The sequence below is a fragment of the Ranitomeya imitator genome, chromosome 9, assembly GCF_032444005.1.
Source record: "Ranitomeya imitator isolate aRanImi1 chromosome 9, aRanImi1.pri, whole genome shotgun sequence".
Classification (NCBI taxonomy): domain Eukaryota; kingdom Metazoa; phylum Chordata; class Amphibia; order Anura; family Dendrobatidae; genus Ranitomeya; species Ranitomeya imitator.
Genome location: NC_091290.1, coordinates 38,956,551 through 38,975,410, shown reverse-complemented (window position 1 = coordinate 38,975,410; position 18,860 = coordinate 38,956,551). Strand labels below are relative to the sequence as shown.

Genomic DNA, 18,860 nt, shown 5'->3' with positions numbered 1-18,860 from the left:
GCGGCTAACGCACCATGTTTCAATTTTTGAGGTGGCATATTTCCGTCAAATATGCACAGGCATGCGGATGAGTGTTAAAAAAAAAAACACATTACTGTCTATGGGAACGCATGCGTATGCATGTCTTTGCGTACACAAGCGTCCGATGCGCTTGCGGACTGCGCATGTCCAGGAACTGATTTAGACACGCCTATTGAGACACGCCCTCCTGGGAATATCTAATGCATGCGCAAAAAAAGCACAAACGCATGCAAAAAAGCACATGCAAACGCATCGTTGTTTTACCGTAATGCGTAAGATGCTGCAATCTCAACCGCAAATGTGAACCTAGCCTTAGGCTGTGTGCACATGTTGCGGTTTTTTTTGCGTTTTTTCCTGATAAAAACGCTATTAAAAAAAAAAAAACGCATACAATAAGCATCCCATCATTTAGAATGAATTCCGCATGTTTTGTGCACATGATACATTTTTTTTCCGCGAAAAAACCGCATCGCGGTAAAAACCGCAGCATGTTCATTAATTTTGGGGGTTTTTTTGCGGATTTCCCACTACAAAATGCATTGGGAAGTGTCCGGCAAAAAACGCAGCAAAAACACGTCAAAACCGCGGCAAAAATGCATGCGGTTTTCTTGCGGATTTCTTGCAGAAAATGTCTGGTTTTTCTCAGGAATTTTCTGCGAGAAATCCTGAATGTGTACACATAGCCTTAGTGTTACATATTTGGATTCAGGGTCTCTTTACCTACATCATGCTGCCCTTAGATGGGGGGGAGGGAGGGTTGCAAAAACCTGCTGACAGATTTCCTCTAAAAAGGATATTAGAAAGTTAGTTGGTTCAGTGGCCGGCAACTAGATTATTACACGCAGTGGAAGGTTTCTCTTGTAACTAGAGGTTAGAAAAGTAGGGATTGTTTCACTTAGAAAAAAAGATACCTCATTGATGATCCTACTTACTTGTATAAACATTTTTGTGGTCGATGCAAAGGTCTGACACATAATTTATTCCTTCCCAAGACCTTTAAAAGAATCAGGAGACATTAATTGGGTGTCAAGGAAAGGATTCTTTACAGTTAGAGCAGTCACTGTGGAATTCCCAAACTCAAGAGTTATTGAATATACTATATCAGCAGTTAAAAAAGGGCTGGATGGTTTTCTCACCACAAAGGGCATTGTGAGTAGAGAATGTACATCTGGTGGAGAAAGGTTGAACTTGATGGACTTACTACTTTTTTTTAAACTATGTAACAGTCATCCAAGACAACAGCCTTCACAGACCAACGATGAATGACAAGTCTTTGAGAAAACAGACGAAAACTGTACAGTCAGACATGGGAAATGGAGGCAAGAGATGTGGGATTGGTTTCTTAATGGGCTTACATTTGCTGGAGTTTCTTAGATTGAAATTCGGACGTCTCATTTATACAAGGAAAATTACATATAATTCAGCAGCTAAAAGCTTTAAGGGATCAATAATTACAATGGGACTGTTGGGAAAACAGCTGTAGATCTCCCAAATTTTCATTAGGTTACATCTCCATAGCAATTTGGTAACCGATGGGTCACAGTAAAATTGTGTGACTTGAAAAAGGATAACATTTTTGAATTACTATGGTGAAACATTGGGGTTGTAAGAGTCCAGATTAACCCAGTTTGCATTTGTCTTAGAGATCTAGGCTTAAATTGTAACTGCACATTTAGGTGACTCAGAGGGCCAGTCACTTAATCAAAAACAATGAGTTAAATATCTCTATACACGAATAGGATTACAACATAACCTTTACTACGATTCTTAAAAGGCACAGAATATACTAAAAATGATCACCATAACAAAGTGCAACGAGCATACGACAAAGAAACACAAAACAATACGTGGATTGCGCTATGACTCAGTACTTGGACCTGGTATAAAAAATTAGAATCCAATCTCAGAACTACTGATCTATTGTTAGCAATTTTTACAAGTAGCTTCTCCAGTCCTTTGGCCACATGTAATCAATAACCAATGAATTTCCAATATATGGTTATCTTCATTTTAGCGCAAAACACAACGGAGCTAAAAAAGCACTCACGTACCGAGCTTATAGAAACCAGACTGTTGTGGCTTCACCCAAACCACTTAGTTGGTAAGCCTTAGTGAGTGTGATTACTCTCGATGACGGATCTTAAAACACACATCCATCTTTTACCACAATAGGAATTAACCCTTAGTCAGATGTCCGATGAAACCAATATGTCATCTGCTTAAGAATCGTAGTAAAGGTTATGTTTTAATCCTATTTGCATATATATACAAATAACTAGTTGGATTACACCACAGGCTGAGTACAGAGTTAAATATCTCGTAAAAAATCCCTGCGCTCCCCTGAGTCTGCTGGTTTTTTTTTTTTCCGCTTTGTGCTGTCTCTCCATTGCAAAGCTATTCAATACATTTGTTTCCTCTGGAGAGCACTATGTGAAATCTCTGCTTTGTGGGCCAACTGGGCGTTTCTTCAGTCTGCACACCCAGTTGGACTGTAGAGCAGAGATTTCACGTAATGATTTCCAGAAGAAACCAATGTGAATAGCTTTGATCAGGAGTGACGCAGTGCAAAATGGAAAGGAACAATAGAATCAGGGGAGCTTTGGGATTTTTACAATGTATTTAGCACAATTTTTGACCAAGTGACAGGTCCTATTTAATAGAATAAGAAGATTGTGCTCATGAGGAATAACATTATTTATGGCCATTGTATGACTTGTATCCTGCATTATTAGAAGTTATTCCCTGTAAACTTGATATATCAGCAATTTTTCTGCTTCTCTCCTGTCGTTAGGCTTTTATAGCTCAAAATCTAATTTGATCCTTTACTGAAGACAGATCTGTAGACAGCTTAGAACAGATTTTGAGGGTGAATAATTGAGGAAATAATTTTTTTGCTTTTGATCTATTGAAAACTTTTATCACTTGTATTGTTCATGGAAATACCAGAATCTACTATATAATTGTCTAAGGGTCACTTCCGTCTTTCTGTCTGTCACAGATATTCATTGGTCGTGGCCTCTGTCTATTATGGAATCCAAGTCGCTGATTGGTCTCGCCAGCTGCCTGTCATGGCTGCCGCGACCAATCAACGAAGGCCACAGTCCGATTAGTCCCTCCCTACTCCCCTGCAGTCGGCGCCCGCTCCATACTCCCCGCAGTCACCGCTCACACAGGGTTAATGCCAGCGGTAACGGACCGCGTTATGCCGCGGGTAACTTACTCCGTTACCGCCGCTATTAACCCTGTGTGACAAAGTTTTTACTATTGATGCTGCCTATGCAGCATCAATAGTAAAAAGATCTAATGTTAAAAATAATTTAAAAAATAAAAAATCATCAAATACTTACCCTCCGGCGCCTTTCCCGCTCTTCGCGATGTTCCGGTACTAAGGATGCTATGCGACAAGGACCTTCCATGATGTCACGGTCATGTGACCGCGACGTCATCACATGTCCTGCGCGAGAAGGACCTTCCATAACGTCACGGTCTGGCGACAGAGCTACAAGGGGCCCTCGGATCGGAAGGTGAGAATGTTTATTTTTTAACCTGTGACATACGTGGCTGGGCAATATACTACGTAGCTGGGCAATATACTACGTGGCTCTGTGCTGTATACTACGTCGCTATGCAATATTCTACTTGGCTCTGTGCTGTATATTACGTTGCTGGGCAATATACCACGTGGCTGGGCAATATACCACGTGGCTGGGCAATATACCACGTGGCTGGGCAATATACCACGTGGCTGGGCAATATACCACGTGGCTGGGCAATATACCACGTGGCTGGGCAATATACCACGTGGCTCTGTGCTGTATACTACGTGACTGGGCAATATACTACGAGGACATGCATATTCTAGAATATCCGATGTGTTAGAATCGGCCACCATCTAGTGTATGTATAAACCTCTTCTGTCATGTGCAGGAAAAGTGACATGCCCAAATTCACAGTTAATCCTAAAATTCCAAGTGCTACTAACCAAAGCTTAAGGTACCGTCACACTAGACGATATCGCTAGCGATCCGTGACGTTGCAGCGTCTTGGCTAGCGATATCGTTCAGTTTGACACAGAGCAGCGATCAGGATCCTGCTGTGATGTCGTTGGTCGCTGCAGAAAGTCCAGAACTTTATTTCGTCGCTGGACTTCCTGCTGACATCGCTGAATCGGCGTGTGTGACGCCGATTCAGCGATGTCTTCGCTGGTAACCAGGGTAAACATCGGGTTACTAAGCGCAGGGCCGCGCTTAGTAACCCGATGTTTACCCTGGTTACCAGCGTAAAAGTAAAAAAAAAACAAAAAACACTACATACTTACCTTATGCTGTCTGTCCCTCGGCGCTCTGCTTCTCTGCCCTGTGTAAGCACAGCTGCCGGAAAGCAGAGCGGTGACGTCACCGCTGTGCTTTCCGGTTGACCGGCGCTGCCACAGGATGCAGCTGAAGGTAAGTAGTGTGTTTTTTTTTTTTTTTTTTTTTTACTTTTACGATGGTAACCAGGGTAAACATCGGGTTACTAAGCGCGGCCCTGCGCTTAGTAACCCGATGTTTACCCTGGTTACCAGTGAAGACATCGCTGAATCGGTGTCACACACGCCGATTCAGCGATGTCTGCAGGGAGTCCAGCGACCAAATAAAGTTTCGGACTTCTAGCTCCGACCAACGACATCACAGCAGGATCCTGATCGCTGCTGCGTGTCAAACACAACAATATCGCTAGCCAGGACGCTGCAACGTCACAGATCGCTATCGTTGTGAAGTTGTTTAGTGTGAAAGTACCTTGTGACAGCTCTCCAGCGACCAAACAGCGACGCTGCAGCGATCCGGATCGTTGTCGGTATCGCTGCTGCGTCGCTTAGTGTGACGGTACCTTTAGTGTTTGATTGGTTAACGAAGCCATATAAAATGCTATCACTTTTCCATTTCTCCTTGTCTTCAAGTGTTGCGTGTTTTTGAGGTGTGTTGTGGAAATATTGGCCTGTTGTCCCATCTTTTCTGTTGGTTTGCAAAGCTGTAGCTTCTCTAAACTATGTGCTGCTCCCTCCCTTCCTCCTTTTTCTGGCATGGATTGTGCTGGTGTAACAAAGCATGCTTTTGTTTCTATTAATCATCTGGAGCCTAAGGAGCAATGTGACACTATGGCGTGCATGCAGCAGTTACAATAATAGACTGTAAGTGCTAATGGGGTTATTCTTTCACCAAGGAAAAGTGATTCACAGAATTTGTCTAGTACTTTTTGGCTCATGACACTTAAAGGGAATCTGTCACCAGGTCTCTTCTGTACCCTAGAATGAGAAAAAAAATGACTTTTGTTCTCATGGGGGGGGGCAAGGTTTGACTTCTGGATAAACAGAGGGAGGATAAGCTGAACTGGAGGCACTTTTTACTTTTTACAGGTTGCAGTGACAAAAAAAAATCATCTCTGCTGCAAGGAGAAAAGTGTTACTGGCATTATAGCGTAAAGGGTTAGGAGGAAGACTATAGCTAGCTGAAATAACCCAAGAAATGCAATATTGTAAAACTGAACCTTCTTTGTAATGTATACAGCAGACATGTGCAAGGTCTCATTCAGAACCTGGAGTAAGACGAGCTAGTGACATGCATTGTAAGCTCATCAATTTGTAAATTTTTCTCCTAAACATATCAACCGCCCCCTTTTCTCTTATTTTCTGCTGCTTTATCTTTTTGCATAGTTTACTTTGCACAATTTTGACACCTCTCCTCCCTTCACCACTACCACCTTCCCATGAAACCACTCAGATTTGTCACTTATTTTCTTACTTATGTTAACCATTATTTGCTTGTATCTCGGTGTTCAAAAGCGTTTTCCCAAACATTTCCATTAATTACTGTGCAGGCCAAGTATGCTATTTTTTTTATTAAAAATAACACAAATACCCTCCTTTGGAGACCTCTTCCTGTTGTCATTGTACCCTGACTGTCTCCTCGTTTTCTTCTTGCCTGGTTGATGCCTAACCGCTCCAGCCAATCAGTGAAAAGCTGAATAAAATACCTTGATATATGCAAACCAATGTCTTATTCCAGCGATAACCATGTTTTTCTCAATATGTAAATTAGTTAAGATCTATGGGCCGGTCACAGATTTCCATGAGAATATGCCTCCAGAGCCAATTCTCAATGAAAGGGGCTGTTACCAGTGTGAAACGTGTAATAACTGACTGACCTCACTGCAGTGTTGTGTGTGATTACAACTAACACAGTACAGCAGAGCTGAACAAACAAAAATGCAAAAAAATGAGCCAGAATTTAAGTTGGTATGCATGAAACATATACGAGTATGTTCACATTGGCTATTAAAGAGACAAAACCGAAGATTGAAACAAAATGAGCAAATACCTGTTGTAAGTAAAATGTAATAGTAAGTCTAAATAACATATGGTACTGTAGTAAGCAATGTTTTTGATTTAAAAAGCATAAAAGCCAAAATAGTGCTTACGCAGTACCCAATGTTATTTATGTGTACTATTATATTTTATTTGCAGAAGGTGTTTTTTTTTTTTTTATTACAAACACATCTGCAGCTGTCCTTGTGCTGTCAGCTTCTATATACCCCCCTACACCCACACTGACTGCCTGTAACATGGAGGTGTTGAAATCATGCACAGCTCTACAGCAGAGCTGACAACACTAAGAGGAGAGCCATAGCGGGGGATGTGTTTGTAATGAGGCAAAGATCAGTTCTGCTCAGTGTAATTATAACTATCAGTCATTACATGTCTCACACTGGTAACTCCTTTTTTCATTTAAAATAAGATCTGATGAGTCTCAGGGAGAACTATGTCCGGCCCATACATCTTAACCCCTTCATGACCCAGCCTATTTTGACCTTAAAGACCTTGCCGTTTTTTGCAATTCTGACCAGTGTCCCTTTATGAGGTAATAACTCAGGAACGCTTCAACGGATCCTAGCGGTTCTGAGATTGTTTTTTCGTGACATATTGGGCTTCATGTTAGTGGTAAATTTAGGTCAATAAATTCTGTGTTTATTTGTGATAAAAACGGAAATTTTGGCGAAAATTTTGAAAATTTCGCAATTTTCACATTTTGAATTTTTATTCTGTTAAACCAGAGAGTTATGTGACACAAAATAGTTAATAAATAACATTTCCCACATGTATACTTTACATCAGCACAATTTTGGAAACAAAATTTTTTTTTGCTAGGAAGTTATAAGGGTTAAAATTTGACCAGCGATTTCTCATTTTTACAACGAAATTTACAAAACCATTTTTTTAGGGACCACCTCACATTTGAAGTCAGTTTGAGGGGTCTATATGGCTGAAAATACCCAAAAGTGACACCATTCTAAAAACTGCACCCCTCAAGGTACTCAAAACCACATTCAAGAAGTTTATTAACCCTTCAGGTGCTTCACAGCAGCAGAAGCAACATGGAAGGAAAAAATGAACATTTAACTTTTTAGTCACAAAAATTATCTTTTAGCAACAATTTTTTTATTTTCCCAATGGTAAAAGGAGAAACTGAACCACGAAAGTTGTTGTCCAATTTGTCCTGAGTACGCTGATACCTCATATGTAGGGGTAAACCACTGTTTGGGCGCACGGCAGAGCTTGGAAGGGAAGGAGCGCCATTTGACTTTTTGAATGAAAAATTGGCTCCACTCTTTAGCGGACACCATGTCACGTTTGGAGAGCCCCCGTGTGCCTAAAAATTGGAGCTCCCCCACAAGTGACCCCATTTTGGAAACTAGACGCCCCAAGGAACTTATCTAGATGCATAGTGAGCACTTTGAACCCCCAGGTGCTTCACAAATTGATCCGTAAAAATGAAAAAGTACTTTTTTTTCACAAAATAATTCTTTTAGCCTCAATTTTTGCATTTTCACATGGGCAACAGGATAAAATGGATCCTAAAATTTGTTGGGCAATTTCTCCTAAGTACACCAATACCTCACATGTGGGGGTAAACCACTGTTTGGGCACATGGTAAGGCTCGGAAGGGAAGGAGCGCCATTTGACTTTTTGAATGAAAAATTATTTCCATCGTTAGCGGACACCATGTCGCGTTTGGAGAGCCCCTGTGTCCCTAAACATTGGCGCTCCCCCACAAGTGACTCCATTTTGGAAACTAGACCCCCCAAGGAACTTATCTAGATGCATATTGAGCACTTTAAACCCCCAGGTGCTTTACAGAAGTTTATAACGGAGAGCCATGAAAATAAAAACTAATTTTTCTTTCCTCAAAAATGATTTTTTAGCCTGGAATTTCCTATTTTGCCAAGGGTAATAGGAGAAATTGGACCCCAAATGTTGTTGTCCAGTTTGTCCTGAGTACGCTGATACCCCATATGTGGGGGTAAACCACTGTTTGGGCGCACGGCAGGGCTCGGAAGGGAGGGCACGCCATTTGGCTTTTTAAATGGAAAATTAGCTCCAATCATCAGCGGACACCATGTCACGTTTGGAGAGCCCCTGTGTGCCTAAACATTGGAGATCCCCCAGAAATGACCCCATTTTGGAAACTAGACCCCCAAAGGATCTAATCTAGATGTGTGGTGAGCACTTTGAACCCCCAAGTGCTTCACAGAAGTTTATAATGCAGAGCCGTGAAAATAATAAATACGTTTTCTTTCCTCAAAAATAATTATTTAGCCCAGAATTTTTTAATTTTCCCAAGGGTAACAGGAGAAATTTGACCCCAATATTTGTTGTCCAGTTTCTCCTGAGTACGGTGATACCCCATATGTGGGGGTAAACTACTGTTTGGGCACATGCCGGGGCTCGGAATTGAAGTAGTGACGTTTTGAAATGCAGACTTTGATGGAATGCTCTGCGGGCGTCACGTTGCGTTTGCAGAGCCCCTGATGTGGCTAAACAGTAGAAACCCCCACAAGTGACCCTATTTTGGAAACTAGACCCCGAAAGGAACTTATCTAGATATGTGGTGAGCACTTTGAACCCCCAAGTGCTTCACAGACGTTTACAACGCAGAGCCGTGAAAATAAAAAATCATTTTTCTTTCCTCAAAAATGATGTTTTAGCAAGCAATTTTTTTATTTTCACAAGGGTAACAGGAGAAATTGGACCCCAGTAATTGTTGCGCAGTTTATCCTGAGTATGCTGGTACCCCATATGTGGGGGTAAACCACTGTTTGGGTGCACGTCGGGGCTCGGAATTGAGGGAGCACCATTTGACTTTTTGAATACGAGATTGGCTGGAATCAATGGTGGCGACATGTTGCGTTTGGAGACCCCTGATGTGCCTAAACAGTGGTAACCCCTCAATTCTACCTCCAACACTAACCCCAACACACCCCTAACTCTAATCCCAACTGTAGCCATAACCCTAATCACAACCCTAACCACAACCCTAATTCCAACCCTAACCCTAAGGCTATGTGCCCACGTTGCGGATTCGTGTGAGATTTTTCAGCATCATTTTTGAAAAATCCGCGGGTAAAAGGCACTGCGTTTTACCTGCGGATTTTCCGCGGATTTCCAGTGTTTTTTGTGCGGATTTCACCTGCGGATTCCTATTGAAGAACAGGTGTAAAACGCTGCGGAATCCGCACAAAGAATTGACATGCTACGGAAAATACAACGCAGCGTTTCCGCGCGGTATTTTCCGCACCATGGGCACAGCGGATTTGGTTTTCCATAGGTTTACATGGTACTGTAAACCTGATGGAACACTGCTGCGAATCCGCAGCGGCCAATCCGCTGCGGATCCGCAGCCAAATCCGCACCGTGTGCACATAGCCTAATTCTAAAGGTATGTGCACACGCTGCGGAAAACGCTGCGGATCCGCAGCAGTTTCCCATGAGTTTACAGTTCAATGTAAAGCTATGGAAAACAAAAATCGCTGTACACATGCTGCGGAAAAACTGCACGGAAACGCAGCGGTTTACATTCCGCAGCATGTCACTTCTTTGTGCGGATTCCGCAGCGGTTTTACAACTGCTCAAATAGAAAATCGCAGTTGTAAAACCGCAGTGAAATGCGCAGAAAAAACGCGGTAAATCCGCCATAAATCCGCAGCGGTTTAGCACTGCGGATTTATCAAATCCGCAGCGGAAAAATCCGCAGAGGAACAGAATACGTGTGCACATTCCTAGCCCTAACCCTAGCCCTAACCCTAGCCCTAACCCTAATCCTAACCCTATTCTAACATTAGTGGAAAAAAAAAATTCTTTATTTTTTTATTGTCCCTACCTATGGGGGTGACAAAGGGGGGGGGAGGGGGGTTATTTATTATTTTTTTATTTTGATCACTGTGATAGATTATATCTCAGTGATCAAAATACACTTTGGAACGAATCTGCCGGCCAGCAGATTCGGCGGGCGCACTGCGCATGCGCCCGCCATTTTGGAAGTTGGCGGCGCCCAGGGAGAAGACGGACGGACCCCGGCAGGATCGGTAAGTATGATGGGGTGGGGGGGAGCATGGGGGGGGTGGATCGGAGCGCGGCAGCGGTGGAACGGAGCACGGGGGGGGGCTGGAACGGAGCACAGGGGGGCTGGAACGGAGCACGGGGGGGAGGAACGGAGCACGGGGGGGTGGATCGGAGTGCAGGGGGGGTGATTGGAGCACGGGGGGAGCGGACAAGAGCACGGGGGGGAGCGGAGCACAGGACGGAGGGGAGCCGGAGCAGTGTACCGGACAGATCGGGGGGCTGGGGGGGCGATCGGTGGGGTGGGGGCACATTAGTGTTGCCAGTCATGGCCGATGATATTGCAGCATCGGCCATGGCTGGATTGTAATATTTCACCGGTTATAATAGGTGAAATATTACAAATCGCTCTGATTGGCAGTTTCACTTTTGACAACCAATCAGAGCGATCGTAGCCACGGGGGGGGTGAAGCCACCCCCCCCCCTGGGCTAAACTACCACTCCCCCTGTCCCTGCAGATCGGGTGAAATGGGAGTTAACCCTTTGACCCGATCTGCAGGGACGCGATCTTTCCATAACGCCACACAGGCGTCATGGGTCGGATTGGCACTGACTTTCATGACGCTTACGTGGCGTCATGGGTCGGGAAGGGGTTAACATCTCATTTAAATATTAAGGAAAACGTGGATTTCTCCAGAATAAGACATCAGATCACAGATATCAAGGCATCATTTTATTGAACTTTTTATGATCTTCATGCCCATATAGAAGGCTAACAAGGGTCGATCCTATGGACTGTTTCCTTTTAAATGGTTGGGCATTGATTTATTAGATGGCTACCGCCAACAGAGAGCATTGTAATAACTTGCACACTCAGTAAGGAGAATTTGTGCCCACTAAAAAACACATTTTATTGCTAAAATGCTTTTTTATTTCTCTTGTAAATTTTTGGAAATCGCTGAACTTTTACATTTGTTGTAGAAAGATGTGAGGTTGTCAGCTTATGGTACTACAGAGAAGAAAAATCCACTTTTCTTGACACATGCAAACAATATATCTGTCTGATTCACTGTACCTTTTATCCAAATTGCCGCCTAAAAGATAGGTTAAAAGGTTTTTTTTTTCCTTTTCCACTAGTAAATGGTATTCTTTGTATAATGAAAAGTTGTCCAATTTTGCAAAATACCTACCCGACCAGTCATTCTTGTTTTTCAAGATCTCTGCTTGCTATCATTCAATAGAAACCTGTGTTTACAACCAGGGGCTAAAGAGGTCCTGATTATATGGTAGACCTACTTGTGTGACCTGACCTGTTAAAGCTCCGATGCAAAGACTCACAAATCGAGTACTTGTGTCTCTATCACCTGACCAAGACAGATTTTTAGCTTCTGGAATTAAACTGTAAAACGGCGTTCTTAAAAAGAGAGAAAAAATGTTTAAAGAGAACCTGTCATGGAAAAAAATTATTTACTTACAGATATGGGGTTAATCTGCAGGTTAATGGCATTCTGAAGCTGCCTGGCGTCAGTACTGAGAGCCCCGCTGCCAGGAGGAAATTTACTTTATTCCCCCTTGGCAGTGTCAGGCTTTCAGTCATAGGGATGGACCGGTGCGGGCTTGGCACTGACTGGCAGCCGGCTCTAATGCTGAGAAAGCCCTATGATGCCGCAGCGATTCATAGTCAGATACATGGCTGAGATAATACAGTCAGAGCCTTAGGCTACTTTCACACTAGCGTCGGTACGGGCCCGTTGCAGTGTGTCGGGCCGACGTACCGATGCATACTGTGAAATAAAATCACAACAGGGGCAGCGGATGCAGTCTTTTAACGCATCCGCTGCCCCATTGTAAGGTCCGGGGAGGAGGGGGCGGAGTTCCGGCCGCGCATGCGCGGTTGGAAAAAGCGGGACCGACGGACAAAAAAAGTTGCATGGAACTTTTTTTTGTCCCGACGGACTGCAAAAACACGACGCATCCGTCGCACGACGGATGCGACGTGTGGCAATCCGTCGCAATGCGTCGCTAATGAAAGTCTATGGAGAAAAACGCATCCTGCGGGCAACTTTGCAGGATGCGTTTTTTCTTCAAAACTACGCATTGCGACGGAGGCCAAACAACGCTAGTGTGAAAGTAACCTTATGCATGCTGTCACATCTGTGAACTGCATGTATCAGGTGTCCGATTCTCTTTAAATACTTTACTAGTCCAGCTCTCACTAGTCATCTGGGCGGAGCTGCAGTGGGGACTAGTCATGGCTTTTTCTTTAGCATGTCTACTTTGTTGATTGAAGTCAGGCTCGGCACAGCTAACGATGAATTTACACACAGGGCAGGATGTTGATCAAGGCCGAATGGGCGCGACAATAGCAAGACCATGCCTAGCCCCTTCCATCACCCAAATGGTGAGACTGATGGAGCGCAGTAGTATTGCACGATTTTAACACAAGGACTTCTAGAATGATATTTATGAGGATGGTTTAATGACTACATTTTTGATGTTGGGTTCACTTTAAATAGAAGAATAGCCGATGTCTGCTGGCTAATCAGCATTGGGTGCACTGTGAAGTTTGGCAGGTCGAAATGGTAAAATTTGCAATTCAAAATGTTTTTCAACTGTTCCTCTGACTAGTTTGTGATGAATTGCTGGGGTGAGAGCACAGAGTGTAGAGATCATGTTGCTGGTTGCATCTGATAAAGCCCTGGGGCCCCAGTAGAAAAAAAAACTTGAGAAGCCCTGTTTGTACAGAGTAGTAGTCCAATGTTTGTTTTCCCACATTGTATTGCTTTTTAGATTTAGGATAACAATAACTTTAGGATTTTTTTTAGATATATTCTATGATACTTTATAAAAATAAATTTAAATAAGTTTTAAACAATGTGTAACCTCTGTGTAGATCTCGAAATGTTTGTCAACCTTTTCCACCTTGACGCAGTGGATTGCATTAGCATTTTTTTTTCTATTTAGTTGGATCTGAGCGGGTTACACAGAGCTGATCTTCCTGTGATCATTTGTAAGAAAAATGCCAGTACAGCTATTTGTCAATCCTTTATTAACAAACTGAGGCAGCACTTCAATCCAGTGGAAAATATGGATCTTTTATTTGTTTTTCTGTGATAAATTTTGTATCCGTACTACTGGCTTCATTCACAAGCCTGTTTCTGCAGGTTTCATGCATACGCATGCATTATAATCTATGGTCCTTTTGCAGCGATGATCAGCATAAAGAAGACAGATGTCTTACTTTGGTCAGATTGGCATGCTAAACTTGCCCATTCTAAAGATTGAATCCTCTTAAAAAAAAAAAAATAATAATAATAAACCTCATGCCGATGCAACATGGTAGCTGAGGGTCTTAGGCTAAGTTCACACAGGACGTTTTTGCAGCATATTTTTGCTGCGTTTTTTTGCTAATTTTCAGCTGCTTTTTACAGTACCAGCAAAGCCAATGTGATTTCAGAAATCTCATGCACACACATTGGTTTTTTGTTTGATCAGTATTTTGTGCTTTGCTGCGTTTTTTTGACATAGAGCGTGTCACTTCTTTCAGCGTTTTTGCTGCGTTTTTTCACCCATTGACTTGAATGGGTGTTGAAAAAAACGCAGGTATCATTATTTGCTGCGTTTTTGCTGCTGAAAATCCAATGACATTAGCCTGGACAAAGAGGAAAAAAAAAGCACCAAATACGCAACAAAAAACGCACCAAAAACGCACCTAAACCTGCGTTTTTGATGCAGCTTCTTTCCTGCCAAGATGATCAGGTTTTCTGCAAAAAAAAAAAAGCAGCAAAAACGCCCTGTATGAACTTACCCTAACTCTGAAGGATACCTGCACATTTTGCATAAAAATGTGGCACATCTGAATTTGTCATTTGGTCAGTTGACTATATGTTGTGTATCATAGCCACTACAAAGGTACAGTCACACTGAACGATATCGCTAGCGATCTGTGACGTTGCAGCGTCCTGGATAGCGATATCGTTGAGTTTGACAGGCAGCAGCGATCAGGATCCTGCTGTGCCATCGTTGGTCGGAGCAGAAAGTCCAGAACTTTATTTCGTCGCTGGATCTCCCGCAGACATCGCTGAATCGGCGTGTGTAACGCCGATTCAGCGATGTCTTCACTGGTAACCAGGGTAAACATTGGGTTACTAAGTACAGGGCCGCGCTTAGTAACCCGATGTTTACCCTGGTTACCAGCGTAAACATAAAAAAACCCCAAACACTACATACTTACATTCCGGTGTCTGTCCCCCGGCGCTGTGCTTCTCTGCACTGTGAGCACCGGCCGGAAAGCAGAGCACAGCGTCACCGCTGTGCTTTCCGGCTGGCGCTCACAGTCAGTGCAGAGAAGCACAGCGCCGGGGGACAGACACCGGAATTTAAGTATGTAGTGTTTTTTTTTTTTTGTTTTTTTTTTACTTTTACGCTGGTAACCAGGGTAAACATCGGGTTACTAAGCGCGGCCCTGCGCTTAGTAACCCGATGTTTACCCTAGTTACCAGGGGACTTCGCATAGTTGGTCGCTGGAGAGCTGTCTGTCTGACAGCTCTCTAGCGACCACACAGCGACGCAGCGATCGGGATCGTTGTCTAGATCGCTGCAGCGTTGCTAAATGTGACGGTACCTCAAGATTCCTGCTATCCCTTGATAATGCAGATGAAATTCAACATGCCCAATCCTAATTTTCTCGAAATCTGCCGCAAAGGGAGAGACTTGATTAAAATCGGTGGGCTCATGCACATAGGGGCCAATCCATTAAGACTGGTGTTCACACCAGTTTCAATGAAGACCTCGATAGAGATCAGCCAAAATTATTACGAGGCTTACACCACTTAATTAAATGTTTCATACCCTTTGCCAGAATTGATACTCCAGTTAGGAACTGGAGTAGCATCGCTAGAGTAAGAATCGCCAACACTTTTGATGAATTTGATGGGTGGATGTAGCCACACTCCATCCTGCTCCAGCTCCATTTGTTTTTGGAGCTACTTCAAACTGGTGTGAAATCACCAAAACTATTGCTCAACTCTACATTGCATAAAAATGTAGAACATTTCCCCACCCCCAAAGTGTTTTATGACCGTTTTCTGATGTAAAAGCCTCAATGAATCTGGCCCTAAATATCTTAACGTATGTGGCCAGCTTACAGGTTAACCTACTGATAATGTATCCTAATGTCCTGAGTTGTGCAAAAGTCTGCCTTTCTCCATCTGAGTTATTTAGATACATAGCGATGTTGGAAATAAAGGGAACCGGTCACCAGGTTTGGCAGACACGAGTTACGGTCACTGCCTTTCAGGGCTTATCTATAGCATTCTATAGTTGTTCGGCGCCTCCCTTCTTCTTGCGATGCCGTCCTTCTTCTTGGTTTGCGTGAATGGCGCATCCCTGCTACATCCACAGTCTGCTCAGCATTGTGCTCCTGCGCAGACATACTTATCTGTCCTGTTGAGGGCAGAGCAAAGTACTGAAGTTCGCAGGTGATGGGAAAGGTCAGAGAGCGAACCAAGGAGGGCAGCATTGCAAGAAGATGGAAGGCGCCGGACCAAGAAGAGCGACACCTCTTGGACTGGATCGTCCCGCAGGTGAGTAATAAAAGTTATTTTTCTTTTCTTCCAGGTCGGGTTGGGGCTTATACACAGCATTATAGAATGCTGTAGATAAGCCCTGAGAGGTGGTGTCCGTAACTCGTATCGGCCAAACCTGGTGACGGGTTCCCTTTAAATGATCCAAAGAAGTTCTGTATGACCCACTTGGATATTAAAACAGTGAGAACCACTGGGGCCAATTAAATGTAGCATTTTAGCTCCTGCTCTCTTGTACCGTTCTGACCACATTCTTTAATTGCGCTGTCATTGAGTCCATTGTGAAAGTCATTGCCTTGTCATAAAAAGGACATATCTGTTAGTTGGACGCTTTACAGACTTTTCTCTGACACCCTTCTCTCCAGAACTTCATCCTAAACACCCGAGTCCAGAATCTCCCGGGTCTCCTTTTGAAATGATTGCCAACAGCTCAGGCTTTGAGTTCAAGGACTGTGAAGACAAAGCTATTAGCCATGGACTTTCACAAGTTTCTGCCCAAAGGCCCTTCTATGACCAGTCTCCTGATGCCGAACCATTCTTAGCTGGGTACAGAAACCCAGGTTTTTCTGATAACGAGGAACAATTTATTAGGAAGTCTTGTATGCAGAATGTCATAACACACAGGCCAGAGGACTTTGAGTCTGGACATTTGGGTACTGTTGAAGCGCCTATTAAGGCATCTGACCATCGGATTACATTTTTGCACGAGGGCATAGAAAAAAATTGCAAAGCATCAAAAAATGATAGCTGTGTGGAACACAAGGTGGACACATGTGAAGATCTTGGTACTGTAAAAAATGAAGATGGGTCTTACGATTCAAAAGCTGATCTTCGGTGGCCAGATGTAGAGGAAGACCTGGATAGCTCTGGAGAGTCTGACGACACAGTTATAGATGCCGGATGGAGAGTAAAAGCTTCAGTGACGGATCAAAGGGAACATGCCGAGGATGGCTGGGTTGAACTTGGTGAGGCACAACATGGGAACGGACTTAGAAGAGAAGACCTAACCAAATCTGAGAATGTGATCCCCAATTCCAAAACATTATCTTTAACCAGCAGTGTTTCTGAGAAGCCCAGCAGCGCTATTTCTAAGACCCCAGACTCCCCACATAGTGAAGGTTTTGTTGACCTGGCAGAAACGTGTTTTAATGACCCTCATACAGGAACAACACACCAGTCCGAGCCCATAGAAGACAAAGTGCAGGAAAGTTTGACAATTGAAGCACTTAAAGCATTGGCTGCTGGGGAGCAAGACTGGAACTTGGAAAGTTGTGGGTCATCTCCAGAAATCCTGTCTCCTCATGTTTCCAGCTTTCAGAAAAGACCAGCTCAAGAAGTCCACCTCGAATCTACTATTGGCTTTACAACTCTCAAAGGTAAAGAAGAATTGTTATCCAATGCACCGTTGGCATGATCCTCACATTTTTGACTTACACCGTTCATGCCCAGTCATCTGTTGTTGGCATGCACAATTGGCATGAGCCATGAACCACTGGCATGCGCTAGATGTCTTAATACCCATTGCAGATACGCCTCATAGATGCCCAGCGGCACATCTTTGACTCACCGCATGTGCAACTTGCTCTTGGCAAAGCAATCTGCCCTCTCTGTACACATTGCTGCCATGCACGGCTATCCAACTTTTACCTTTTCCTGCTTCTTGTACTTTTTATGTAAGTTTGAATTGGCATGTATGTATCCTTCCTATGTACTTCTCCTAATCTACTGTGCATTTAATTGTGTGTATATATGAATATTTCATACTTATTTCTCATTCTCTCAGGCTTTCTGTAAAAGAAAATGGCATCTAAAACACAAAATTCATTAAAGGGGTTGTCCAGTACTTTTTACATTGATGTCCTATTTGTGTAGGATAGGTCATCAATGTAAGATCGATGGGGGCACCCCTGCCAATCAACTGTTCCCAGTGTCGTCACCGACCATATGTTATCAGTTGAGGATCAGAACGGCACAACTCCATCAACTGTACAGTGGCCGCAACAAGGTATTGTAAATCCAAACCTATTCACTCGATTAGGGGCAGATGTACAATACCCAGCCACTGTACAGTTGATGGAGCTATGCTGTTCAGCTCCACAACTGATCACATCTGTCCAGCATCATGATCCGCTAATTAGCAGGTTGGCCGGGTTTAGCAACCCCTACAATCTTTTATATGGAAGGCTTAGCCCACTGGTAGACCATCAATATCAAAGTACTGGGCAACACCCCCCCCCCCCCTTTTTTTTTTTAAAAATCTCTCTACCCTAAATAGCTGGTTTTGTGGACCGGGTCATAAAATTCTTAAAATTCCTACTTGAGTTATGTAGTGTTATCTATAGTCACTGTTATACATGTCAGCTGTAGGATCGCTGCCCCTATTTTCATTGTGACTGATTAGTGTTATGTAGTTTACTTAAAGCAATATAAAACCCACAATACCCAGTAGTCTGACAGATTTTAAGGTGTTAAATTGAAGAGAAGAAACTGTCCAGCTTCACCGAATCCGTGAAAACAAGTTTTCTTTATTCACAAACTTAAACATGGAGGATACAAACTTCAGCACAAACCATATGGGTAAGAATCTCAACGCGTTTCTGGAGACAAAGCTCCCTTAATCATGACAGGTTGTCTTACTTAAGGGAGCTTAGTCTCCAAAAACACGTTAATTCTTACCCATATGGTTTGTGCTGAAGTTTGCATCCTCCATGCTTAAGTTTGTGAATAAAGTAAACTTTTTTTCACGGATTCGGTGGAGCTAGACTTTCTTCTCTTGGATTCTACACGCCTGGACACAGCGGGTCCGTGCTCCCGAAACTCCGCTTATGCATCACGGGTGAGCTGGTTTATATTCCTTCTCTTCAAAGTTCAATTGAAGCCAT

At 43.3% G+C, this 18,860-nt stretch overlaps 1 protein-coding gene across 2 annotated transcripts in view; it reads left to right on the top strand.

Moving 5' to 3' along the window:
* The window catches only part of RTN3 (reticulon 3), a 66,665-nt gene that overhangs the window by 19,211 nt on the left and 28,594 nt on the right, over positions 1–18,860 (top strand). The window contains exon 3 of one of the 2 annotated variants that reach the window (XM_069738889.1): positions 16,344–17,354. The exons of the other annotated variant lie outside the window; for it this stretch is intronic. Coding sequence (XP_069594990.1) covers positions 16,344–17,354 — 1,011 coding nt within the window. The remainder of the gene's footprint in view (positions 1–16,343; positions 17,355–18,860) is intronic. 2 annotated transcript variants of the gene reach the window in all.